Raw genomic sequence first — 27,790 nt, forward strand, 5'->3', positions numbered from 1 at the left:
GTTTCATATGCTCCTCTGTATAAGTGTGTGTATGGAGTTACTGCTTTTTATTTTTGTTTTACTTTGGCCTTGTTTTTTTTTTGTTTATCCTTTTTTATTTTCCCCTTTTGTTTTTCTTTCTTCTCCTTCTCTCTCCCGAACGAAAGAGTGTTACTGATGTGTGAGCTGAAGACAACCTGTCTATATAAAAATACGTTGTCTATGCAGACCAAATCTGACGCTCTCCTGTCGTTCTTCGGCATTTTCAACACAACGCAGACCGCAGAAGCTTACGGTTACATTTGCCCTATTACTTTAATACTTTAATAAGAAAAGCCTGTTTTCACCTAACTCCTGCTCACATCCTGCATTTGGGTCCGCACTCACGAGTCACACCCGAGAGTCTCTGACACATTTACTCTATCAGCTGCAATTCGATGCTACAAAAATAAATGACAAATTATTTTTTTTAAAAAGGGGGGGGGGGTATAATCAACGTTATGCTGCTGACTGAACTTAAGTTGTATTGAACACATAATATTCCTTTAAAACATCACAATGATTAAGTCAAAACACATTTACAGACACAATATAACAAAGTATTTGAAGCTTTATGTATTTCATCCTTTAGATCTACCATGACGAACTAGTCCTTGGATCTGATCTGAGACAAGACCTGCTTGGGGGTCAGCATTTTGAACCGGCGCCTCAGCAAAGAGCGATTCAACTGATGTAGATCTAGGATAGGTCACAACCCACCGTCCTTTTTGGGAACTATGACGTACCAGTTGTAGCACCCGGACTCTCTATCTGACGGAGGGCCCACCTCGATGGCCTCCTTCCTTAGGAGAGTATCTGCTTCCTGTTCCATTATTAGAGCCTGCTCGATTTCCACCAGAGTGGGACAAACCTCGTTAAACCGGGGTGGAGAAGACCCAAACGGATTCATATAGCCTCGCTCTACAGTGCGCAGGACCTATCGGGACACGTTTGGCAGAGCTTCCCAGGCTGTCAGGTGTTCTCTAAAGGTTATCAGTCTCTGGAGACTGAACCCCGGTACGCCTAGAGCCGGGGCAGCGCCCTGAGGCAGCTTTAGTGGCGAGACCTCCTGGTCCACAACGACACCGGGCGGAAACGGAGGAGGGAGGGAGCTGGAGCTGGCCATGCACATTTCGTAGCAGGGTTAACGAACCAGGTTCCTGAGGGGGCCAGAGAGAAGAAGACACAGAGGAAGGCAGTGCTACACGGTGCTACAAATGTCTCTCTGTGGATCTTAGTGTGGCCATGGACCAGCCAATGGCCTTGGTGGTCTCTTTGATGGCTCGCAGGGCCAAGTCCGCCTTACGTCTTGCCCACAGCTGGTCGGCTTGGTATGCCTGTAACACCGCCACGGTGTATAGACATCCAGCAGCCTGACCTGCCAAGGAATACGCCTTACCCACCAGCGCTGATGTAGCATGCAGGGGCCTGGTGGGTAATGTCGGGGTCTTGAGGGAGGATGCCACAACTGGGGAGAGATAGCCTGCTAGCGTCTCTTCAACCCGTGGCATAACTTCATAACCGATAATAATAAGAGACGACCCACCACACCACCGTCAACAAACCTAAATGAACGTGTGAGATGGGATGACAGCATACAAATATCCCAGTTCACCAAACATTTTTTATGCATGATCTTTCCAGATCTGCTCCTTTACCTCATTAACACCTACTGACTTAAGACCCCACAAATAAATATATTTTCAGCCTCGAATTAAACACTGAGACTAAGTCTGAGTCCTGAACACTGATTGGAAGGTTGTTCCATAACTGTGGGGTTTATAAGAGAAACATCTGCCCCCTGCTGGAGTCTTCATTTTTTAAAGTACCAACAAATAGCCTGCACCTTTTGATCTAAGTACTCGTGGAGGATCATACTGGTACATAAGTGCTTTATACGTCAGTAGTAGTATTTTATAATTATTGCGAGATTTGATTGGGAGCAGTGTAGACTGAATAAAAAAGGGGTGATGTGGTCATATTTTCTAGATCTAGTGAGGACTCTTGCTGCTGCATTCTAAACTATTTGAAGCTTTTTATGCACTTACTCCAACACCCAGACAGTAAAGCGATACAGTAGTCTAATTAGACATTAAGTAGTCATTACAGTAGTCATTCCCGGGTGGGATGGATACCGTCCCGCCCTAAAAGGCCAGCCTTGCCCTCAAAATTGCTCCAATTATTAATGAAGCCCACATTGTTTTTGGATCACCACTCGGACATCCAACAGTTTAGCGACCATAACCTGCTGTAGGCTACATCGCCACGTCGCATTGGGATGGGGCCAGAGCATATTACTACATCGGACATTGCCTTTGCTAAATTACGCGCCTCTATACAGTGGAACCTCGGGTTAAGAACGCCCTGGCATACGTATAATTCAGGTTACGAATCGCAGTTCTTTCAAATTTTTGCCCCTGGTTACGAACAAAATTTCGGGATACGAACGTCGCGCGCCAAAAAATGTATTTTATTTCGTATTGCCACCCACACGCTCTCACGCAGCTCGTCGCTGTAACAGAAATTATATCCATTGTACAGTATTATTTAGTGTGGAGTTACTAAACTTTAAATACTGTACGTATTCCTATCACCATGCCGCCAACGAAGAAGCCTGATGCAGAAGGTGGAAAGAAGAAAGAAGCCATCATTGTGGAAATGAAGAAGGAGATAATCAAGAAACACCGCGATGGCATGCGTGTTGTTGATATAGCAAGGCATTATAACAGGTCAGCATCCACTATCTGCACCATACTAAAAAATAAGGATAAACTAGTTTATCTAGATACTGCAAAGGGTGTTACAATGAATGTTTCGTTGAAGCAACGGCCACGCGTTCTCGACGAAGTGGAAAAGTTGCTTCTCATTTGGATAACCGAGAAGCAGCTAGCAGGTGAAAGTGTAAGTGAAGCAATAATCTGTGAAAAGGCCAGGATGTTGTACGGGAACCTAGTGAAATATTTACCAGGTACTTCAAGTGATGCTACAGAGTTTAAGGCAAGTCGAGGATGGTTCGAGAAGTTCAAAAGAAGAACTGGTGTCCATAGCGTTACACGGCACGGCGAAGCAGCGAGCTCTGACATAAAGGCAGCAGAGGATTTTGTGATCGAGTTCAAGAAGCTTATGGACTCGGAGCAGTATCTTTCACAAAAGGTCTTCAACTGTGATGAGACAGGCCTGTTTTGGAAAAAAATGCCAAGGAGGACTTTCATCACCCAAAATGAGACAAAGCTGCCTGGACACAAGCCAATGAAAGATCGGCTGACCCTCATGTTTTGCGCTAGTGCGGGTGGAGACTTAAAAATTAAGCCTCTTCTTGTTTACACAGCCGAGAATCCACGAGCATTCAAGAGGTGTAAGGTGCAAAAGGACAGGCTGCCTGTTATGTGGAGATCAAACAGTAGGGCATGGGTAAACGAAGAACTGTGTACTGAGTGGATAAACTCTACCTGTGGTCCTCAAATAAAAAAATATCTTCTAGACAATAATCTGCCACTGAGAGCTGTGCTCGTTATGGATAATGCTCCTGCTCATACCAAGAGACTTCAGGATAACATCTTGGAAGAGTATCAATTTATTAAAATAGTCTACCTTCCTCCTAACACCACGCCTATACTGCAGCCCATGGATCAGCAGGTTATCTCAAATTTTAAGAAGCTGTACACAAAGGGGATCTTTGAACTTTATTGTCACAGAGGGGACACAACTTTCCCTGCAGGAGTTTTGGTCACTTCGATATTGTGGGGTGTCTTAAACTCATTGATACTGCATGGCGGGGTGTCTCAAAGAGAACACTGAAATCCGCATGGAGAAAATTATGGCCGGAGTGTGTTCTTGAACGCGACTTCGAGGGATTTGTGAACAAAAAGGAGCCTGTCGAAGAAATCGTGTCCCTAGGAAAATCTCTTGGCCTTGAAGTGGACGAAAATGACGTGGAAGAACTCGTTGCAGAACATAGTGAAGATCTCACTATCGACGAACTGAAGGAACTGCATCGACAGCAACACCAACAGCTTGAAGAGGCATTAGGGGAAGGAGATGAGGAAGAGAAAAATATGAAAGTGACAACGGCAGAAATCAGGGAACACACTGCAATCTGGTTAAGATTGCAGTCATTTGTAGAGGAAAATCACCCTGATAAGGCACTTGCAATGGGGGCTATAAACTCTTTTAATGGCGCTATGTCCCACTTCAGTGATATTTTAAAAAGTCGCCATAAGCAACTTTCAATTGAAAAATTCTTTACGAAAGTTGAAAAAAGCCATCGTAATGAAACGTGAATTTAAAGCAAGAAAAATAAGTGAGGACAAGGATTCGGGTGACAGTCTGCCCGATATTAAAATGGAAGGAGATTCTCCTTCCAAACAATAACTCTCCCTCCTCCCCCTTCTACGAACGCCAGCATGCCAGCAGCAAGTCTTCTCAAAGGTAAAGATAATTTTTTCCTCTCTTATATGTTTTTTATATGGTATGATTTCAATATAACATGTTAAAAGTAAATAATATTAGTGAATATTTGCTTTATTTTTATTTTAAAAGTAATATTTTTTGGTTGTCCAGAACGAATTACCGAAGTTTCTGTTCATTCTTATGGGGAAATTTGTATCCGGATACGAACTTTTCAGGTTACGAATAAAGTACCGGAACGAATTAAATTCGTAACCAGAGGTTCCACTGTAATATTACTCTTAGTAACCTCTGACTGTCGAAGGCGTATATCATTAACTCCTGTGTGAAAAACTATCTTAGAGAACCTGTGCTTTCCTAAGAATCTAAGCTGACCTGCTATGTCCGGCACCCTGGCTCCGGGTATACACATAACCTGTGCTGCTGTTGCCCCTAAAGGTCTAGCTAATTCCACGTGCCTCAGAATAGAGTCTCCTAAAACCAGAGCTCTTTCAGGTTTCTCAGCGGGTGCTTCACTGAGGAGAGCAAACCTGTTGGATACTTGAAGCGGAGAGGAATGGTGCTCCCGTGGGCGAGCCTTTGCGTCAGCTTTGACTTTGCGAGTATGTCGCCGAGCTGTCCCCCACTCACCCTGCTGCGAGGGCTCTAATGCCGGAGTCAGGGGAATGCTAACACCACCTAGGGCATCCAGACTTTCCCCCTGCAGAACCTGGAGTGCTCTCGCACTTACTACTTCTCTCTAGACTCTGGATGCGCTCCTCTGATGCTAAGATCTTCTCTGTCAAAGAGCAAACTAGCTTACACTTCTCACATATAAGATTATCGCTAGCAACGCAGAAAGACTGACTAAACATGTCGCACTTCACACACTGAATGAACTGGATGTTCGCCATAGCAGAGAAATTGTACGTTTATGTGGTTACTGTAGTCTGTGTTTGTAGTTCTGATGGGAATGGTCTTCACTCACTGCTTTCAAACCCTTGAACAGGGAAAAAAGCGCTCTCCCAAAAGCAAAAAGAGACAAAACGGAGACAACGGAAAGTAAAGGATGTAGGAAATGAAAACGATATTTTGAGATTTTAAAGCGATGAGAGAAAAAAAAACTAACTGTAAAAATTTAAACACAAATACAAACAAAATTCCCGGCAAACAATCAACAATAGGAAACAGGAAGTGACGACTCTACCCACAAACCCCCTACACACACACTTCACCCTCCTGCCATCAGGAAAGTGGTTCCGAAGCATTTGGGCTGTCAAATCCAGACTGTGCAACAGTTTTTCCAGCAAGCCATCAGGTTCCTTAACACAGAACTGAACTGAAACTTACACACTTTCAGAGAAAGTAGGTGTGGGTGTGACTGGGTGAGTGCAGACCCAAATGCAGGATGCGACAGGGTTTAGGAGAAAACAGGCTTTAATATAAAGCAAGCAAGCAGAGCAATAGGGCAAAGGCAAAAACAAAGTCCAGTAAACAGTCCAGGTTCGAGAACACAGGAAAACAGGGCGATGCAGGGAAGACAAAAAACTAATCCAAAAAAAAAACCAGTCCAAAAAAAACGGCAAACAGAACAATGAAGACAGGGCAGAAACACAAATTAAAAACAGTCTAGAGGTCAAAACCAAAACAGAGCAGAACAGGGGTCAGGAACAGGTACAGGTACAGGAGCAGGCAGGGTGGCAAGAATAATCCTCAGGGATTTTGAAAGCCAGTGAGATATTCTGGCTGGAGCTAAAGTCTTGTGTGTCCTTAAATACCAGGAGGTATGGGAAAAATGGCAAGATGGCCGCCGAACCCGGAAGTGCGCACTGCGGAACCGGAAGTGCGCGCCATGTGCCCCGAAGATCCTGACAGTACTCCCCCTCCACGACCATCTCCAGATGGCCTTGTTTTGTCCGATGTCTTGGAAGTAAGAGACGGCAGACTGAAGAGGCAAGGCCTCACAATCCACTCTTTGTGGGTGGAGGGAAATACTGGAAAGGCACGATAATACAATAACTCATACCGAAAGTCAAGTTCCAACGGCGGACACAGCGACTGTCTTGTGTTATCTCTCTGAGTCTCTCTTATCTCTCAGTTGTTAATTATTAGCTCAAGGGGAGGGATGTAAAGTTGTTAAATGTTGGACAGCCCTTTAAGGAGTGGACGGGATTTTGGGGGTTAGGTTTGAAACATAGACAGGAAGACATAGAGAGAGAAACAACAAAGAAGCTATAAAAATGCGTTTTGTTACACACTCCGATTAGGTGTAGTATCCTTCCTTGACACAATCTACAATACACAGTAATTAACATCATTAACTGAAGTTTGCTTTACAATGAAAAAGGCAGGATTTATGTTACATACAGTAGATTGGTTGTGTGAGATTTTATCTGATTCATCCAGATTTGTATTTTCTTCTGTTCATCCCCTGATTTGTGAATTAAAGTTCAGATTTCAGAATTGGTCTGAACTGGTCTAAGCTCTTTAGTGTTTTTCCTGAATAAATTTGTAATCATGGGTGTTAGGACCCAAACAGCTGAACCGGCACCTCATCACAATTATCTGTTCCATGAAATGTATTTATCTTGGATAATTTTGATGAAATGAAAATGTTTCCTCTGCACTTAACTGTTAATTTTAGTTGTAATGTTGGAGCTTTGTGAGGATGGGCCTGGCACTGTTTTGGCTCTGAGGTGGACAAATGTAATATATATTTTTTTATATAACATATTAACAACCTCATTCCTTGTGGTTCATTGTGATCTTAGAATCACCTGTGTGATCCTGGATCTGGAGAAAAGTGTCATAAAAACTGATGTGTCAGTAAGTGAATAAGATTGCATAGGACTGAAAGAAGCAGACCTGATCCAGGCTCAGTTGTTTCAGTTTGTTTTAGAAAAGTCCATGTGACCACACTGAACTTCTCTCCCCTTCAGTGTGATGTCTGTATGAGTGAAGTGCTGTGATTATGCTCATTTTACAGATGTTAAGGTATGAACATTGACTTGTTGTTAAGACAGATATAAACTTTATTTTGCACTTGACTTGTTTCTATCCTCGGATGGAACAACAATTCTGTGTTTTTCTGTCAGTATGGGGAGCTGTGTGTACATTAATGAGGAAGAAAATGAACTTAAATGATTTTAGCAAATGGCTGCAATATAACAAAGAGTGACGAATTTAAGGGGGTCTGAATACTTTCCGTACCCACTGTATTTAAAAACTACTTAAAAGTACAATTAAATGACCATGTACAGGATTTTAACTTAATCAGAAAAAAAAATAAAAGTAAATAATATAGTACATTACACTTTACATTAATCTTATTAATCACTACACAGAACAAGCTACAGCTCACAATCTAAGGAGAGTGGGGGGTCAGTGGTTAAGGCACTGGGTTACTGATCGGAAGGTCTGGAGTACAAGCCCTAGTATCGCCAAGCTGCCACTCTTGGGCCCTTGAGCAAGGCCCTTAACCCTCTGTGCTCCAGGGGTGCTGTATCATGACTGACCCTGCGCTCTGACCCCAGGTTTCTATCAAGCTGGGATATGCGAAGAAAATAATTTCACTGTGCTGTAATGTGTATGTGACAAATATAGTCTATTCTAAATATGGCTGCTCTGCACTACACTTCCCCCCTACACTCAAAATCCTGTTAGCTTATTTCTTATTCTCAGGAGCATCTTTCAGAGGGAAGAAAGGATTGATGGATGGAATAAACTTTTTTTGATCTTCTCCCATTAGGGGTCGCCACAGCGGATCGTCCACATGTTTGATTTGGCACATGATTTTTACGCTGGATGCCTTTCCTAATGCAACCCTTTTAAACCATTTATCCGGGCTTGGGACCGGCACTAAGAGTGCACAGAATTGCGCCTCCCTAATGTCTGGGGTTGGTTCCCTGACTGGGGATCGAACCCGGGCCACAGCGGTGAGAGCGCCGCATCCTATCCACTAGACCACCAGGGAACCATGAATAAATATTTATTCTAATGGAATAAATAAATAAATTAAAGTTAAATGTTTAAGCGTAATAAAGATTTTATTAGCACAAGTTATATCCTCTTATTCAGGATACACCTGCTGTCTTCACTTTTAAATCCACTACAATGTCCTGCTCATGATGTTTAAAGCCCTAAAATGTTCTATTGTTCTGCTATCTCTCTGAGGTAAAGTTTGGTGTTCCTCAAGGATCTGTCTTAGGCCCTCTGCTTTTCTCTTTATATATGCTGCCTCTTGGAGAAATTATTCATAAACATGGTATTAGATTCCATTGCTATGCTGATGATACACAGCTATATATTTCAGCAAAGCCAGATGAGAGAGATCAGCTTAACAATGTTAAAAAATGTGTAAAGGACATTAGACAGTGGATGCTCGATAACTTTCTTCTGCTAAACTCAGATAAGACGGAAGTACTTTTACTAGGACCACATGCAGCTAGAAGCAAACTTTCCGATTACCTAACATCTCTGGATGGTGTTTCTGTTTCAGCATGTACGGCTGTCAAAGACCTTGGTGTGATTATTGACTCGAGTCTTTCCTTTGAGGCTCACGTGAATAATATTACCAGGATCGCCTTCTTTCACCTTAGAAATATTGCTAAAATTAGAAATATGATGTCGTTACAGGATGCAGAAAAACTAGTTCATGCTTTTGTTACTTCTAGATTAGACTACTGTAACGCTTTACTGTCTGGGTGTGCGAGTAGGTGCATAAATAAGCTTCAGTTAGTTCAGAATGCAGCAGCAAGAGTCCTCACTAGATCTAGGAAATATGACCACATCACCCCTGTATTAATCAGTCTACACTGGCTCCCAATCAAATGTCGCATTGATTATAAAATTTTACTACTGACATATAAAGCACTTAATGGTCTCGCACCACCGTATCTGAGTGAACTTCTGTACCAGTATGATCCTCCACGCCTACTTAGATCAAAAGGTGCAGGCTATCTGTTGGTTCCTCCAATAATGAAGATTACAGCAGGGGCAGATCTTTCTCTTATAAAGCCCCGCAGTTATGGAACAGCCTTCCTATCAGTGTTCGGGACTCAGACACAGTCTCAGTGTTCAAGTCGAGGTTGAAAACATATTTATTCAGTCAAGCCTTTAATCAGTAGATTTTTTCTCAGGTAAAGGCTCAGATCTGGAGGGAACATTGATATAGAGTGTTTGGTGAACTGGGATATTTGTACGCTGTCGTCCCCTCACATTCACGTGTTCACTCAGGTTTGTTGATGGTGGTGTGGTGGGCCGTCTCTTATCCCAGAGATCCCTCATGTCTGTGTTGCCTTCTGGTTCTCCCTTTTAGTTATGCTGCCATAGCGAGTCTTGCCGGAGTCCAAACTGCACAGTGACTTTAACTCTCATGCAACAATAGGTACACTTAATAATCCATATCCTTCTCTTCCTGTCACCCTCTTCTCTCTCTCTCTCTCTCTCTCTCTCTCTCTCTCTCTCTCTCTCTCGGTCGAGTTAAACATGCTCCTGAGGCTCCAGTGACCACTGTTCCTGCCCCTCTCCCCCCCGTGGATCTTCCCACTTCATCCAGGCCTGCCTGGATTGGATGTCAACAGTCTCCTACACTGATGTCAACAGTCTCCTACACTGACTCAGAAATACACTTCGCTTTTGATCATCATCACTGCACCCCGCAACATTGTATACCCGCCACAAATGGACATTCGGTGTAACCCAGATGAGGATGGGTTCCCTCTTGAGTCTGGTTCCTCTCAAGGTTTCTTCCTTATGCCATCTCGGGGAGTTTTTCCTTGCCACAGTCGCCAGTCGCCACCGGCTTGCTCATCAGGGACAAACTTACTCATAAAGAACATATTCATTTTTAATCACCGCATTATCTGTGTAAAGCTGCTTTGAGACAATGTTCATTGTTAAAAGCGCTATACAAATAAAAATGAATTGAATTGAATTGAATATCAGTAGGCAGTATGTACAGTATAATCACCATGGATAAATGTTGTTTTTCCTTCTACATATATTGAGTACACATTAGAGTTTAATTCTGATGATCTGACCTTCTCAGATGAGCATTTACATGGAAATATACTGTACGTTTACTATAAAATAATTCTGAAAACCATCTAAAGACTTAGATGTCACATGTTCCTCTGTTCACATTTCCCATTGTTCTCTTATTTCCCATCTCCTTGTGAAACACTTCTCCACCTGGCTTCTCTCTCCATCTTACCAGAATGTTCTCAGACATAATGTGCGCCTTTATTTTCTGCATGATCTGGAGAACAGAATAAAACTTTTATTAGGAATTGATGCAGAATAGAGAAATTAATCTTTAGTAAATTTTGTCAAATCAACAGAAACTAAAAAACTATCAATAATGTTTACAGTACAGTGTTCATGTATCAGACTGTAAGGAATACTCAGGTTTTTGATGCAGTCATGAGGAGGTCCCACAAGTCATATAGGTGTTATGAGAGAAGAGTTTTTTTGCGGGTCAGCAGACTCACCTGCTTCAAGATGGCTTCCTTTACTTCAGGAACATTGACATCCTGATTGGACTGAACCTTCATACTTACGATCTGTTGCCTTTTCCTAATTTCTAAACAAAGAAATGTAAAGTTATGTGAATAAATGATTACATAATTGTATTAATTATAAGCACTAATTAAACAAAAAGGCATTACGAGTGAGCATGCTGCATCTGCAACCTGACCATTATTTATAAAGCCACAGTCTTCATTCATAAGTTTAAAATGATCCGGTTGTCCAGAACTCCAACTGATGGTTGAGAAGTTGGTTTGGTCTATCCACTTCCAGGAGTCTCTGACCAAACCAAACCAGGTAAAGCCAGTGATCAGTCCCTTTATAAAGGTGTTTTCTGCAGTGGTTGTTATAGTGGCCACGTCTGTATAATACTGTCTACAGAAACTTCAACCCATGTTGTTGTATTAGAGAAATAAATGAGTTGGTCAGTGCCAGTTTTACTGTCTGTTAGAATTAAGACACATAGTACACAGCGGATGTTAATTCACAGTGTTGTGAATCATAATTGTGCTCATTTTAGACATTCTGAAGTAAAGTTACATTTAATATTGAGACACTAGAACAGGGGTGCACACACTTTTTCAGCATGCGAGCTACTTAGAAAATGAGCAAGTCAAACAATGTGAGACATATCCGGTTCCTTACTGTCAAAGCACATATAGGCAAACATCGATTTGCATGGTTTATCATTCCAAGCATTAGTGTTTATTACACCACATTCTTCATGTCCACCCCAGTTGTTAGGCTCTCCTCCTGCCCAATCTGTAAAAATTCCCAGGGGATAATTTCCATAAGACCAGTGCCAGCTACTGATGTTAACGCTCAGTCCAATCCAGGCATTAGAACTGAATGGTTGTTTCTGTACTTGAAATTGGACTATGTCATCAGTGTTTTTAATGATAGCCAGGTTTATTTTAAATCAGCCAATTATTTTAAATTCACAACTGAAATGTACACTGCATTTCTAAAAATCTGAATAATAGCTGTGATATATAATCATGTAGATGTTGTATTATTTACATTATTTACACAAGGTGAAATATTTACTCCTCAGCACACTTCTGTTTATATATTTAAATGTTCAATAGGTCAAATTGTTTTAATGAATGAGGAATATGAGAGAGAGAGAAGGTTGGATGATGTGGAGTTGGTGAAGCAGGAAGTAGATAGGATTAGTAAGGAGGAAGTGAGAGCAGCAATTAGGAGGATGAAGAGTGGAAATCGGTTGGACCTGTCAGGATCTCCCGGGCACACCATACACACTTCCGGTTTCGCGGCATGCACTTCCGGTTCTGCGGTGAGCACTTCCAGGTCGGCGCCCATCTTGCCATTTTCCCGCGCCTCCCGGTATATAAGGACAACTAAGACTTTAGCTCCTGGCCAGATTATCTTACTGGCTTCCTTGCCCCTTAGATTATTCTTGCCATCCTGCCTGCTCTGTATCCTGATCCTGATCCTGTTCTTGATCTTGATCCTGATCCTGAACCTGATGCTGATCCTTACCCTGAACCTGAACTTGTTTTCTGTTCTACTCTGTCTCCCTAGTTACCTGGTTTGGACTTTGGACTGTTTTGTGATTTATGTTTTTGCTCTGCCCTGTATTTATCTGTTTTGCTGGTTTATGGATTTTTTTGCATTGTTTTGTTTTTTGTTCTCTGCCTGCATTGGCCTGTTCACCTGTGTTAAGACCCTGGACTGTTTTTTGGACTTTGTTTTGCCTTACTCTCATTAAAGCCTGTTTTCTTCATTTCTATCCTGCATTTGCGTCCTTACTCACCTAGTCACCCGTGCTTTCTGACAGGACCAGATAACATATCAGCAGAAGCATGGAGATGTTTAAGAGAGATGCAGTGGAGTTTTTAACAAGATTGTTCAAGATTTTGGAAGGTGAGAAGATGCCTGAGCAACGGAGAAGGAGTGTGCTGGTACTCATCTTTAAGAATAAAGGAGATGTGCAGACCTGCAGTAACTACAGGGGAATAAAGTTGATCAGTCACACCATGAAGTTATGGGAAAGAGTAGTGGAAGCCAGGCTGAGAGAAGAGGTGACCATCTGTGAGCAACAGTATGGATTCATGCCGAGGAAGAGCACCACAGACGCATTATTTGCTTTGAGAATCTTGATGGAGAAGTATAGAGAAGGTCAGAAGGAGCTGCATTGTGTATTTGTGGATTTAGAGAAAGCGTACGACAGGGTGGAGAGAGGAGTTGTGGTATTGTATGAGGAAGTCTGGTGTATCAGAGAAGTATGTGAGGGTGGTGCAGGACATGTATGAGGACAGTGTGACAGCAGTGAAGTGTGCAGTAGGAACGACAGACTGGTTCAAGGTGGAGGTTGGACTGCATCAAAGATCGGCTCTGAGCCCTTTCCTGTTTGCAGTGGTGATGGACAGGTTGAAGGATGAGATCAGACAGGAGTCTCCGTGGACTATGATGTTTGTGGATGATATTTTGATTTGTGGTGAGAGTAGGGAGCAGGTGGAGAAGAGCCTGGAGAGGTGGAGGTACACGCTGGAGAGAAGGGGAATGAAAGTCAGTAGGAGTAAGACTTATTTGAGATGAGGATTGAAGGTTGAGATAGTTTGGATATGTGCAGAGGAGAGACATGGGGTATATTTTATCTGTACTTCTTAAAGATTTCCACACGTCTCTGCACTGTTAAAGCCTTTATATTTACTCACTGTACATATGCTTACATATTTATCTGCACTATTTGCACGATTGCTACATTTTCTTGACTTTTGGTAGATGCCAAACTGCATTTCGTTGCTGTGTACCTGTACAATGCAATAACAATAAAGATCTATCTATCTATCTATCTATCTATCTATCTATCTATCTATCTATCTATCTATCTATCTATCTATCTATCTATCTATCTATCTATCTATCTATCTATCGGTAGGAGAATGCTGAGGATGGAGCCACCAGGAAAAGAGGAAGACCAAGGAGGAGGTTTATGGATGTGATTAGTTGGTTTGAAAGAGGCAGATGTAGAGGACAGGAGGGTATGGAGACAGATGATCCGCTGTGGCAACCCCTAATTGGGGCAGCCAGAAGAAGAAGAATAGGTCATATTGTTTATTTACCAATAATATACAGTAAATACACACATTAGGCACAATAAACCTGTACAGTATATTTCATCAAACATCCCATGGCCTGCTAATACTCTTATTGTCTGACATCAGCCAGTTGGAAACATAAATTCTCTTTGTTCCAGAGAGGGAAAATGTTAATTACATATTTATTTAGACTGTGATACAAAGAGAAACACCTGAGTGTCTACTGTAAGGTCTACCAATAGCTGTAATATTTTCAAAACAACAATAGAATTATAATAAAATCTAATATCAAGTCAAGTCAAGTCAAGTTTATTTGTATAGCGCTTTTCACAACAGACATTGTCTCAAAGCAGCTTTACAGAAAACAACAGTGAAGGTGAAGGTGTGCGTTTGTCCCTGATGAGCAGCCGTGGCGACAGTGGCAAGGAAAAACTCCCTTAGATGATATGAGGAAGAAACCTTGAGAGGAACCAGACTCAAAGGGGAACCCATCCTCATATGGGTGACATCAAGAGTTTGATCATAAATCTTTCAACAATACAGAACAATTTGTGATCATCATAGATCCAGCATCAGCTTCTCCATGCCAGGGCCTTTAAACACTCGGCATCTACTTCTCCATGATCATCCATAGGTCCATAATCTTCACGAGGTGGGACGTGACTGGAGCTGGCCAAACCTCAGGAAGCCTCGGGATGGGGAGAGAAAGAGAAGCAGTGGAGAGGAATTAGCGTAGCTGCTGTTCATGATATTAACAGCACAAGTTGATAATGTGCATGTGATCAGATGTTCTGGAGCACAAGGTTATGATGTGATGTGTGTGATGTGTGTTATGTGTAGGCTTTGCTAAAAAGATATGTTTTTAATCTACACTTAAACTGGGAGAGTGTATCTGAGCCCAGAACACTGTCAGGAAGACTATTCCAGAGTTTAGGAGCTAAATGTGAAAATGCTCTACCGCCTTTAGTGGACTTTGCTCTTCTAGGAACTACTAGAAGCCCAGAGTTTTGAGATCTCAGGGAGCGTGACGGATTGTAGCGTGTTAAGAGACTGGATAGATACATGGGAGCCAAACCATTTAGTGCTTTATAAGTGAGTAGCAGTAGTTTGTAGTCTATTCGAAACTTAATAGGAAGCCAATGTAGGGACGATAAGATTGGGGTTATATGATCGTATTTTCTTGACCTAGTAAGAACTCTTGCTGTGGCATTCTGAACTAACTGAAGCTTGTTTATTAATGATGCAGGACATCCACCTAGTAATGCATTACAGTAGTCTATTCTAGAGGTCATAAACGCATGGACGAGCTTCTCTGCATCAGATATAGATAACATATTTCTTAGCTTAGAAATATTTCTAAGGTGAAAGAAGGCTGTTTTTGTAACTTGATTGATGTGATTTTTGAAAGATAAGTTGCTGTCTAAAATAACTCCCAGGTCTTTTACCGTTGAACTAGTAGTTACAGAACAACCGTCTAAATGCAGGCTGAGATGCTGGAGCTTCTGTGTACTATTTTTTGGGCCGATGAGCAAAATCTCCGTTTTATCAGAATTTAATAGCAGAAAGTTATGGGTCATCCAATCTCTTATTTCTTCAACACACTCAGTTATGCGAGCTAATTGAGCTGTATCGCCTGGTTTGGATGAAATATATAGCTGGGTATCATCAGCATAACAATGGAAGCTAATTCCATGCCTTCTAATAATATTTCCTAATGGAAGCATGTATATTGTAAAAAGCAGGGGTCCCAGAACTGACCCTTGTGGCACGCCATAATTTACTAGCATTATCCTGGATAGCTCTCCATTTAAATCTACGAAATGGTAACGATTGGACAGGTAGGATTTAAACCAGCTTAATGCCTGTCCCTGAATACCGATGTAATTCTGTAAGCGATCGAGGAGAAGATCATGATCTATAGTGTCGAACGCAGCACTAAGATCTAGTAAAACTAATAGGGAGATGTAGCCTTGGTCTGAAGCTAAAAACAGGTCGTTAGTGATTTTAACTAGAGCAGTTTCTGTGCTATGATGGGGCCTAAAACCTGACTGAAACTCTTCAAAGATATTGTTCTCCTGCAAGTGGTTACATAGCTGGGCAGCGACAATCTTTTCTAAAATCTTAGACATAAATGGGAGATTTGAAATTGGTCTGTAATTCGATAGCGTGCTTGGATCCAGATTAGGTTTTTTAATGAGGGGCTTAATAACTGCTAACTTGAGGGATTTAGGGACATGACCTAACGATAGTGAGGAGTTAATAATATTTAAAAGAGGCTCACCAGCTGTATATAACACTTCCTTCAGTAGTTTAGTGGGAATTGGATCTAACTGACATGTTGTTGATTTAGCTTTCATAATAGCATCATACAGCTCTTCCTGTCCTATACATGTAAAACAGTGTAGTTGTGGGGTTGTAAGTACGATTGTGTCGGGAGATGCTGTCAGAGGTTGAACTGCCACAATTGTTTTTCGAATGTTATCTATTTTTTCAGTGAAGAAATTCATAAAGTCTTCACTACTAAACTGTGATGGAACACATTTTTCAGATCCCTGATTTGTTGTTAATTTAGCGACTGTACTGAAAAGGAACCTGGGATTGTTTTTGTTATTTTCTATGAGTTTGCTCAGGTGTTTAGCTCTAGCAGCTTTTAGCACCTGTCTGTAGCTAAGCATACTGTCTTTATAAGCAATTCTAAATACCTTCAATTTAGTTTTCCTCCATTTTCTCTCCAGATTACGTGTTGTTCTCTTTAGGGCATGCGTATGACTATTATACCAAGGTGCAGGTGCTTGTTCTCGAACCTTTTTTAACCGGATGGGGGCAACAGTGTCTAAAGTGCTAGTGAGGATAAGGTCTATGTTGTTCGCCATCTCATCAAGATGATCAGCAGTTATGGGTTTAATGTGAAACTGCGATAAATCAGGCAGGTTATTTATGAATCTGTCCTTAGTGGTTGGAATAATAGTCCTACCAAGTCGATACCGTGGTGAAACACGGTTAATCTGCTTTACCGGTAGTGTGTACAGTAGGAGATAATGGTCTGTGATGTCATCACTCTGGGGTAAAATATCTATATCAGTGACGTCTGCTCCGTGGGATATTATTAAGTCTAGTGTGTGGTTAAAACTGTGGGTTGGTCTGGTGACGTTTTGTTTAACTCCAAAAGAGTTTAGTAAATCGACAAATGATAATCCTAGGGCATCGTTTTCATCATCTACATGAATATTAAAATCTCCTACAAGCAGCACTTTATCAAAGCTGATCAGGAGGTCTGAGAGAAAACAAGCAAACTCATGAAGAAAATCAGCGTAGGGTCCTGGGGGTCTGTACACGGTGACCAGAGCGAGTTTTCTGTGCATGTCTGAAAGTGCAATTTTAAGAACGAGCACTTCAAATGATTTAAAGCTGAATCCTAATCTCTGACTAACATTAAGAGAAGCACTATAAATGGTTCCTACACCCCCCCCCACGACCAGTCTGACGGGGCTCATGCTTATAAACATATCCTGACGGTGTAGACTCGTTTAGACCCATATAATCACCTGGTTTAATCCAGGTCTCAGTGAGACAGAGTGCATCGAGATTATTCTCTGTGATCATCTCATTTACAATCAGTGCTTTGGGTGCAAGTGATCTAATGTTTAAAAGACCGAACTTTAGAACTTTGTTGTGTTTGTTTATCTGGCATTTTTCAGTTTTAACTGCAATAAGATTATTTCTGGATCTTGTGTATGTAATTCTTGGTTTTACTACACGAGGAATAGATATGGTTTCTATAAACTGGGCTGTGTGTGAACTTGTAACTATTTGGTCTGTAGTATGCGTGTTCTTATAGTTGAAGATTTCTTGATGTCTTACCAGTCAGATGGTGTGTAGTATCCTAGAGATGTTATCTGATAGCACTGCTGCTCCAACTCTGCTGGGGTGCAGGCCATCAGGGCGGAAGAACCTCGGACGCTCCCAGAAACAGTTCCAGTTATTAACAAAGAGAAGTTTATGTTCTCGACACCATGACTGTAACCATTCATTTAGTGCTAAAAGTCTACTAAACTTCTCAGCCCCTCGCTGGTAAGTGGGAAGAGGTCCTGACACTATAATCCTCGTTGTGGGTGATGTGCTGCGTACCGTCTCCACCAGGATCCTGAAGTCCCTCTTTAAGATCTCCGTTTGCCGCAGCCTGGTGTCGTTTGATCCGGCATGGAGAACAACCGCTCCGAAGTTCTCGTTCAGGATCGCAGGTACCTGCGCAGCGACATCCAGAACACGAGCACCAGGAAAACAGCGAGTGTGCACCTTACCTTTAGCTCGGGTAGCGCGGACATGCCGGACGATGGAATCTCCGAGAATAACAGTGTCGCGTTCCGTCTCGCGGAGGGGGACGAAGCGGTTCTCGGTCGAGATCTCGAAGGCCGGTGGTGGAGGAGGAGACGACCTCGATCGGGGCTTGGCTTGTCTCTTCCGCCGCGGCCGCATCCAGGGTCCATGTTGCACCGGTGCCGGAGTTGTAGGTGCGCTGGGCCTGGGCATAGAAGCACGCGGAGTTGATGTGTTGGGAGCGTTAGGTTCAACCCGGGAGTTTACCTGGGATGAGTGCGCGTCCGCCCGGGATGTTTCCAGCGCCGCTTTCCGCTCTCGCAGCCGGTCATGCTTTACATGCAGCTCGCGAATCTGTTTCTCCAATGCCTCCATCTCCAACGCCACCGTTTGCAACTCGAACGAGTCCTCACCTGTGCTCGAATGCAGACAAACAACCGGCATAGTGCTTATCGTCACGAACAGATTTATTATACAGAGATGTGAGTGAGAGAAAATAAATATAAACAACACTAGTTATTGTCGAGTTAACTAACTACAGGCACAAGTCAGGAAGACAAAAACAATTAAGGATTATTAAAAGAGGAAAAACGGATGGATAGATAGCAAAGTTTGTTTGAAAGACGCCGAGAGAGATACAAACACGTAACTCGCGGCAAACAAGTCAAACACAGGAAGCTACGTCACAGGAAGCTACGTCAAAACAGCCACACAGGTGTGTCTCAATATGTATAAAATGTAAAAGGTTTAACCTTTTACTGTGTCCCAGAGTCAGATGATAATACACAAGACACAACAGTTTACCTTTCAGATCATTTAACACTTTTCTATTTCCTGTTTCTTCACCTGATTTAAATCTATTGGGCTTTATAAATGTACTGTGGTCTATTAGTGCAATCTCAACACACACACACACACACACACACACACACACACAGTTCTCTTACCTGTGAAAAACCCAAAAAGTAACAGAAAACTCTTCATTGCTGCATTAAAACTTTTCATAAAGACAATAAAGTCCTCTGAAACCTTTGAGCTTCTTCTATCTAAAATGTTTATCTATCAGGTTATAAAAGGACTCTCATGCAAAAGACCTGCTCTATTCAAACGCTTTCAAGGGATAGGAAGTTGATCGGCTATCACTGATTTCCATCTGAAATTGAGTGTGACTCAATGTAGATCCTGTAACTGGGGCATTTTTTTAGTCACTCTGAAGTATAATGTACAGAAGTGTCTGTGGACATAAATAATGTGGACATATCATTAAAAATATTATCCAAAAATCTTTCTAATTTCCTCTTTAGTGTGTGTCCTGGTTTATGTAAGGGCAGTGAAATTAGATTAGTTCTGGTTCCCTTTCAGGAACTTGAGCTGCACCGGAATGCTTTGGGAATGTGACCATGTTGTCCACGCTTTGAAAAAATTTGTGTAATCAGTAAAAATTGGCCATCACCGGTGGAGTGACGTCATGACCAGGAAGCTATAAAACGCACATGGAGTGAAGCCGGTGCCAGCTTCTGTTTGGTTATGAAGCGCTTTGTGTGTATTTCATGTTGAATTGTTTGTCTATTGTTAAAAAAAAATCCTGGGAGCAGAGTAAGCTAAGTCGGGTCTTGAGGAAGCTGGCTGCGAGCACTACGCTCGCATGTCAATGCGAATGCTCCGCTCCCGAGCGGCAGTCTCAGATGAAAGTGCTCGCACTCCTAACGGTTCTGGATGGAGTGGCACACCAGTTCCTGGGCCTCGCAAAATAACATGGTCTACATCTTACAGTCACGAACTCCACTACGATGAGCAGTAGCATGAGACAAGCACAGTTCTTGCACTATTCTGTGTTGATATAAACACATATGCCACCACCGCACAGCTGCGTTTCTGTTGGCATTTTCAAACTCAGGAGATTCTCCTTCCATGAATGTGTTTAACACGGTAACGTGGTGAGGTACTTATGCAGTGACTGAGGCAGATTTTAAAAGAGATGAGGTAATGATCTGAAATAACTTCAGACTGTGGAATACATTTATTTATTTATTTTTTAATCCAAATGTTAACAACAAATCAAGAGTGTGTTTTCACTATGAGTGGCTCCTATAACATTCTGATTAATTCCTACTGAATCTAGAATGGACACAACTGCTGCTCTTAAGGAGTCTTCCTGATTATCAAAATCAATATTAAAGTCGCCAACAAGTGTAAAGAAGGAGCTAAATTTGTGAATAAATCTGCAAATTCTATGAGAAAATCAGAGTCGGGCCCCTGGGGGTCTATAAATAATAATTGATGGAATTTGCTGACTGGACCTGCTTTCAGACACTAAATATTTTATGTTGGTGTAAAGAACTTCAAATATGTTACCTTTGTGTTTAGTTTTAATTTGTGTGATGCTTAAATTATTATTATAAATAGTGACTCCGCCTCCTCTGCCATTTAGACCGGGTTGGTGTATGTAACTATACCCAGGAGGACTTGCTTCATTTTAATTCAGTTTAATCCACGTTTCTGTCAAACGCATTATAATTAACTCCTAGTCGGTAATAATTTTGTTTATATAGTCTCTCACTATACTCTCACTATTGACAGTGAGAGATCTTATATTCAACAATCCTAGCTTTTGGTCAGAGGTGCTGCTGTGCTTTGTCTTCTCTTCTATACTCGCTTTTCACCTTTGACTACATACCTGCCTATGCCACAATCAGTTAAGTTTGCAGATGACACCACAGTGGTGGGCCAGAGTTAACGATGAGACGGCTTACAGGGAGGAGATCAAGCACCTAGTAGCATGGTGTGAGGAACCTAAAATAAAACCTAAAACTCAACACCAAGAAGAAGAAAGAGATAATGGTGGATTATAGACGAGCCGGCAATCACACTTACGCTCCCATTCACATCAACGGAGCTACTGTTGAGCGTGTACCCACCTTTAAGTTTTTTGGAGTCCACATCTCTGCAGATCTTACCTTGTCTCTGAACTCTTCTATTCTGATCAGGAAGGCACAACAGTACCTGTTTTTCTTAGGAGACGCTACATGTGCCTCAGAGCCGCACAAACAGACTGAAGAATAGCTTTGTTCCTGTAGCTGTTACTGCACTGAACAGCTGATTCAATACTGCAGTCACTTTCTGTGTATTTTTCACTGTTTATCCACTACACATTTCTTTTTGCACCATCCTTAACTCACAAACACACTACTGTACATTCCACCCATAATTATACTGCATGTACTGCATCATACATAATGTGTACATTTATACTTATACATAACTATCATGTCATTTAAGTATATTATCTTCTGATGTCTGTCTATGCATAATCTTTGCACAGCGTATTGTAAATTGTATATTACTATATATACAATATATTATTACCTACTGTAATACCTAATGTACACTATTCTGTATGTTAATCACCCTTATCCCTGTATATATCGACATTAAACCTTATTTATCTGTCAGGATCTTCCAGGCACACGGCACGCAATTCGGTTTTGCAGCACGCACTTCGGTTTGGTTGCCATCTTGCTGTTTCTTTCCCGCGCCTCCCAGGTTATATAAGGACATCTAGACTTTAGCAAAGGGCCAGATTACCTCATGGGATTTTTTGCCCCTGAGAATACTCTTGCCACCCTGCCTGCTCTGGTTTCTGTTCCTGATCATGACTCTGACTCCTGTTTTTGTTTTTGCTCTGCTCTTCATTGTACTGTTTGCCAGCTCTCTGATTTTTTGACTGTTTTTGGATTTGTTTTTGTCTCTTCATGCTTTGCCCTGGTTGCCTGTGTTAAGACCCTGGACCCTGTTTTTTTGGACTTTACGCCATTGCTTTGCTTGCTACTTTCTTTTTATATTAAAGCCTGTATTTTCTCCATACCCTGGTGGCTTCCTGCATTTGGGTCCTCACCCATCCAGTCTACACTCACCTGCATCATATGACTTATCTACCGTTATCTATTGTAAATGAGCCACTTCTGCACTTCTGGTTAGATGCTAACTGCATTTTATTGGCTCTGTACATGTACCTTGCACAATGACAGTAAAGTTGAATACTCTCTCTCTCTCTCTCTCTCTCTATATATATATATATATATATATATATATATATATATATATATATATATATATATATATATATATATATATATACAGTGAGGAAAAGAAGTATTTGAACACCCTGCTATTTTGCAAGTTCTCCCACTTAAAAATCATGGAGGGGTCTGAAATTGTCATCATAGGTGCATGTTTACTGTGAGAGACATAATCTAAAAATAAAATCCAGAAATCACAATGTATGATTTTTTTTAACTATTTATTTGTATGATACAGCTGCAAATAAGTATTTGAACACCTGAGAAAGTCAATGTTAATATTTGTTTGTTTGCAATTACAGAGGTCAAACGTTTCCTGTAGTTTTTCACCAGGTTTGCACACACTGCAGGAGGGATTTTGGCCCACTCGTCCACTCAGATCTTCTCTAGATCAGTCAGGTTTCTGGCCTGTCGCTGAGAAACACAGAGTTTAAGCTCCCTCCAAAGATTCTCTATTGGGTTTAGGTCTGGAGACTGGCTAGGCCACGCCAGAACCTTGATATGCTTCTTACAGAGCCACTCCTTGGTTATCCTGGCTGTGTGCTTCGGGTCATTGTCATGTTGAAAGACCCAGCCTCGACCCATCTTCAATGCTCTAACTGAGGAAAGGAGGTTGTTCCCCAAAATTTTGCAATACATGGCCCCGGTCATCCTCTCCTTAATACAGTGCAGTCGCCCTGTCCCATGTGCAGAAAAACACCCCCAAAGCATGATGCTACCACCCCCATGCTTCACAGTAGAGATAGTGTTCTTGGGATGGTACTCATCAGTCTTCTTCCTTCAAACACGTTTAGTGGAATTATGACCCGAAAGTTCTATTTTGGTCTCATCTGACCACATGACTTTCTCCCATGACTCCTCTGGATCATCCAAATGGTCATTGGCAAACTTAAGACGTGCCTGGACATGTGCTGGTTTAAGCAGGGGAACCTTCCGTGCCATGCATGATTTCAAACCATGACGTCTTAGTGTATTACCAACAGTTACCTTGGAAACGGTGGTCCCAGCTCTTTTCAGGTCATTGACCAGCTCCTCCCGTGTAGTTCTGGGCTGATTTCTCACCTTCCTTAGAATCATTGAGACCCCACGAGGTGAGATCTTGCATGGAGCCCCAGTCCGAGGGAGATTGACAGTCATGTTTAGCTTCTTCCATTTTCTAATGATTGCTCCAACAGTGGACCTTTTTTCACCAAGCTGCTTGGCAATTTCCCCGTAGCCCTTTCCAGCCTTGTGGAGGTGTACAATTTTGTCTCTAGTGTCTTTGGACAGCTCTTTGGTCTTGGCCATGTTAGTAGTTGGATTCTTACTGATTGTATGGGGTGGACAGGTGTCTTTATGCAGCTAACGACCTCAAACAGGTGCATCTAATTCAGGATAATAAATGTAGTGGAGGTGGACATTTTAAAGGCAGACTAACAGGTCTTTGAGGGTCTAGCTGATGGTCTAGCTGATAGACAGGTGTTCAAATACTTATTTTCAGCTGTATCATACAAATAAATAGTTAAAAAATCATATAGTGTGATTTCTGGATTTTATTTTTAGATTATGTCTCTCACAGTGGACATGCACCTACAATGACAATTTCAGACCCCTCCATGATTTCTAAGTGGGAGAACTTGCAAAAAAGCAGGGTGTTCAAATACTTATTTTCCTCACTGTATATGTATATATATATATATATATATATATATATATATATATATATATATATATATATATATATATATACTCTAATCTTATTAATTATTATTTATTTTAATGTTTAATATGTTACTTAAATAGGCTTTTTAAGAATTTCTATATTTTGGTTCCATTCAGGAGACAGACACAGTCTTAATATGGTGGATCCTGAGTGACGACTTCGTGCAGCTAGCAGACGGTCGGTTTAGCCTGTCTGTCTGCTCCCTGGCTTGGGCTTTGGACAGTCACTGGTTAACTAGTGCTGCTCTGAGACTATGACCTATACTACAAGAAAGGAAAGCAGCACCTTCCTGAGTGGGATGGATACCGTCCCGCCCTAACAGGCCAGCCTTGCCTTTAAAATTGCTCCAATTATCTATGAAGCCCACATTGTTTTTGAAGCGCCACTCGGACATCCAGCAGTTCAGCAACCATAACCTGCTGTAGGCTACGCCGCATTGTGATGGGGCCAGAGCATATTAGAGCATCGGGCATTGCCTTTACTAATTTACACACCTCTATAATGTTACTCTTAAAAACCTCTGACTTTAGAAGGCGTATATCCTTAGCTCCTGTGTGAAAAATTCAGAGAACTGTAAAGATAGAATCCTTTCCTAAAAATCTAAGCTGACCTGCTATGTCCGGCACCCTGGCTCCCAGTATACACCTGACCTGGGCTGCTGGTCACCCTAACGGTCTAGCTAATTTCATTGCCTCAGAATAGAGTCTCCTATAACCAGAGCTTTTTAAGGTTTTCCCAGCAGGTGTTTCACTGAAGGAAAGCAAACCTGTTGGACACATGAAGCAGAAAGGAATGGTGCTCCCATAGGTGAGCCTTAATGTTAATTTTGGCTTTGTAAGAATCACCCACTCGCCTCGCTGTGAGGGCTCTAATGCCAGAGTCGGGGGAATGTTAACTCCAGCTAGGGCATATAGACTTTCCCCTGCAGAAAATAGACTGCTCTCACACTCACTAATTCTCTCCCCGGATGCGCTTCTCTAATGCTAGAATCTTTAGTGATGTAGAATGACTGACTAAACATTTCACACTTGACGCACTGAATGAGCTGGATGCTTGCCATATCAGAGAAATTACTACTAAAAACTACTTTTACTAGGACCACATGCAGCTAGAAGTAAACTTTCCGATTCTGTAGCATCTCTGGATGGTGTTTCTGTTTCAGTGTGTACAGCAGTCAAAGATCTTGATGTGATTATTGACCCGAGTCTTTCCTTTAAGAATCATGTGAATAATATTACCAGGATCTCCTTCTTTCACCTTAAAAATATTGTTAAAATTACAAATATGATGTCGTTACAGGATGCAGAAAAAGTAGTTCATGCTTCCGTTATATCTAGATTAGACTACTTTAATGCTTTACTGTTGGGAATGTTGTTGGAAAAACATCTGAAGGATTCGACCATTTCTGTCCATACAGGCTGCCCAGGTGCTTGTTTAGTCTCTTGTCATTTCAAGACTGGACTACTGTAGCTCTCTTCTGGCAGGTCTTCCCCTGAACGCTATTCGTCCACTGCAAATGATCCAAAACGCAGCTGCATGACTTGTGTTCAATCTGCCCAAGTTCTCCCACACCACCCCACTGCTGCGCTCCCTTCACTGGCTTCCAGTAGCTGCACGTATCAGATTCAAAACACTGATGCTTGCCTACAAGGCCAAAAATAGACCAGCACCATCTTCCTTTAGAGACCTCATCACATCTCACACTGCACCACGCTGTCTGAGATACTCCAGCACTGCTCGACTGGTACCTCCTTCTCTCAGAATGAGAGGTAAATACACTTCAAGGCTCTTCTCTGTTCTGGCACCGAGGTGGTGAAATGAACTTCCCCTAGATGTCCGTTTAGCAGAGTCCCTGATTATCTTCAAGCGACGACTGAAGATCCACCTCTTCCTGAAATACCTAAATTAGCACTTTCCATGTTTGTAGAATTCGAGTTATATTTATATTAAGTTTGTAATCTTGCGTACCAGTGTAGATTTACTCATTACTAGAGATTTAAAGCACTTTTGTACGTCGCTCTGGATAAGGGCGTCTGCTAAATGCCGCAAATGTAAATTTAAATGTAAATGGAATGTAGCTCACTGGTATAGTCTCTGGTTTACTGAGTAAAAGGTCAGAAGTTCAAAACCCAGCATTGCCACGCTGTTAATCGTGGGCTCTTGATTAAGGAGGAAGCCTGGGCATGTCTGCTGGTGTTGTGGTTAACCTGGGCATTTCCAGCCAAGTATTGTGTTTTTTCATACCCCTACTTTGAGGTCATTAAAGAGAAGCTTAACCGAGTGATGCGGGACACTTCTACAAAAGAGGGCATTCATGGCAATGTACGTAGGTGGTGTGCAGCATGTCATAAATGTCAGCTGGGGAATCTGCTAGCCATCCCAGAAGCCCCATTGCACTATTACCTTCAATTAAAATGGACCTTGTCAGGCCATTAGAGAGGACCGCATGAGGGCATCACTTTGTGATAGTGTTTATGAATGCATTACCCAGAAGCAGCGCCTCTCTGAACCATCTAATCCCGCAGTATTGTGGAGGCACTTTTATGTGTTATCTCCTGGGTCAGGGTCCTGAAAGAGATCTTGCTAGGAGCTAGATATCATTATCATAAATTGAAGGACCTTCTGCCAGCAAAAATAAAATTCAAGTGCAAGGACCCTTTATGGCTACACCATGGGTTGGAGATGTCGACTATGAGATTAGGCACACAGATAGAGGGGATGTACTCCAAGTGTACCACCTCAAATCCTGAAATCATTAAGAGAGGCAGTGTCCGGGTATCTAGCACTGTTGGACTCCGAGAGGGAGCAAATCACAGCCTAATTCTGTGGTGATCACCTCTTGCCGAGCCCTCCATAATGAAACCTTCACTCTCCTAGTCACAGTTTCCTGGAAAATGTCCAATGAGTCCAGGCCTTTCAAAAAAACATAACCCTTCAATTTCTTGACTGGAAAATAAGATACCTGGGTGATAGTAGGAAGGTGAGGTGCTACGTGTGTTCTGAGTGTAGGGGGGAGGCATGGATGGTGATTCACTAACAATAACCCCTCCTCCAGGGGCAGCTCTCGACACCCTAACTCGGCGCCTGGGGTGCAAGGCGGTTAGGGTGCCTGGCGTGAAACTCCTTCAGAAATGCTGGGTCTAACACTTCCCATCTGGTGACCCAAGAGCACTCCTCTGGTTCGTACCCCTCCCAGTCGATGAGGTATTTCAGGGTGGCACCCCTACGTCACGAGTTCAGAATCTCCGGGATGGAGTACACCGATGGCTGGTCCAGCATCTCTGGGGGAGGAGGATATATGGTGATTCCAGGGTGCTCTGTGGTAGGGATGTAAAGGGTTTTAGGAGTGACAAGGTCAGATGGGGTTGGAAGTAGAAAGGTCGAGCCAATAGGCCACTTCATTGACCCACCTGATGATCAGGAATGGGCAGATAAAATGGGACTGAGATTCTTACAGTGTAGCCATAGGCACAGATCTTGGGTGGACAACCAGACCTGATCACCCGGTTGGTAAAGGGGGCTCTGACCTCCGAAGATCTGCAAACCTCTGGGTGGTTCTGAGGGCATGTCAGAGCTGTGTGTGTGCTGACTCCCACACGTGCACGTTTACCCAGAACCAATAATCCACTGCAGGAACATTCGATGTCTCTTCTGTCCAGGGAAACAAATGTGGCTGGAAGCCCAGCATGCACTGG

The 27,790-nt window shown here is 42.2% G+C and overlaps 2 protein-coding genes across 2 annotated transcripts in view; one reads left to right on the forward strand and one right to left on the reverse strand.

Moving 5' to 3' along the window:
- Positions 1 to 27,790, forward strand: part of rpl38 (ribosomal protein L38) — a 76,860-nt gene that overhangs the window by 4,107 nt on the left and 44,963 nt on the right. The window lies entirely within an intron of this gene.
- Positions 14,665 to 27,790, reverse strand: part of LOC310734913 (uncharacterized protein) — a gene marked incomplete at its 5' end in the record, with an annotated part of 44,533 nt that continues 31,407 nt past the window's right edge. Inside the window, 2 exons of the mRNA XM_083557393.1 lie at positions 14,665 to 14,686; positions 17,859 to 18,727. Of these exons, the coding sequence (XP_083413519.1) occupies positions 17,862 to 18,727 (866 nt within the window). The 3' untranslated portion in view covers positions 14,665 to 14,686; positions 17,859 to 17,861. The remainder of the gene's footprint in view (positions 14,687 to 17,858; positions 18,728 to 27,790) is intronic.

This window comes from Silurus aristotelis (genome assembly GCF_946808225.1).
Source record: "Silurus aristotelis genome assembly, chromosome: 12".
In the NCBI taxonomy this organism is placed as follows: domain Eukaryota; kingdom Metazoa; phylum Chordata; class Actinopteri; order Siluriformes; family Siluridae; genus Silurus; species Silurus aristotelis.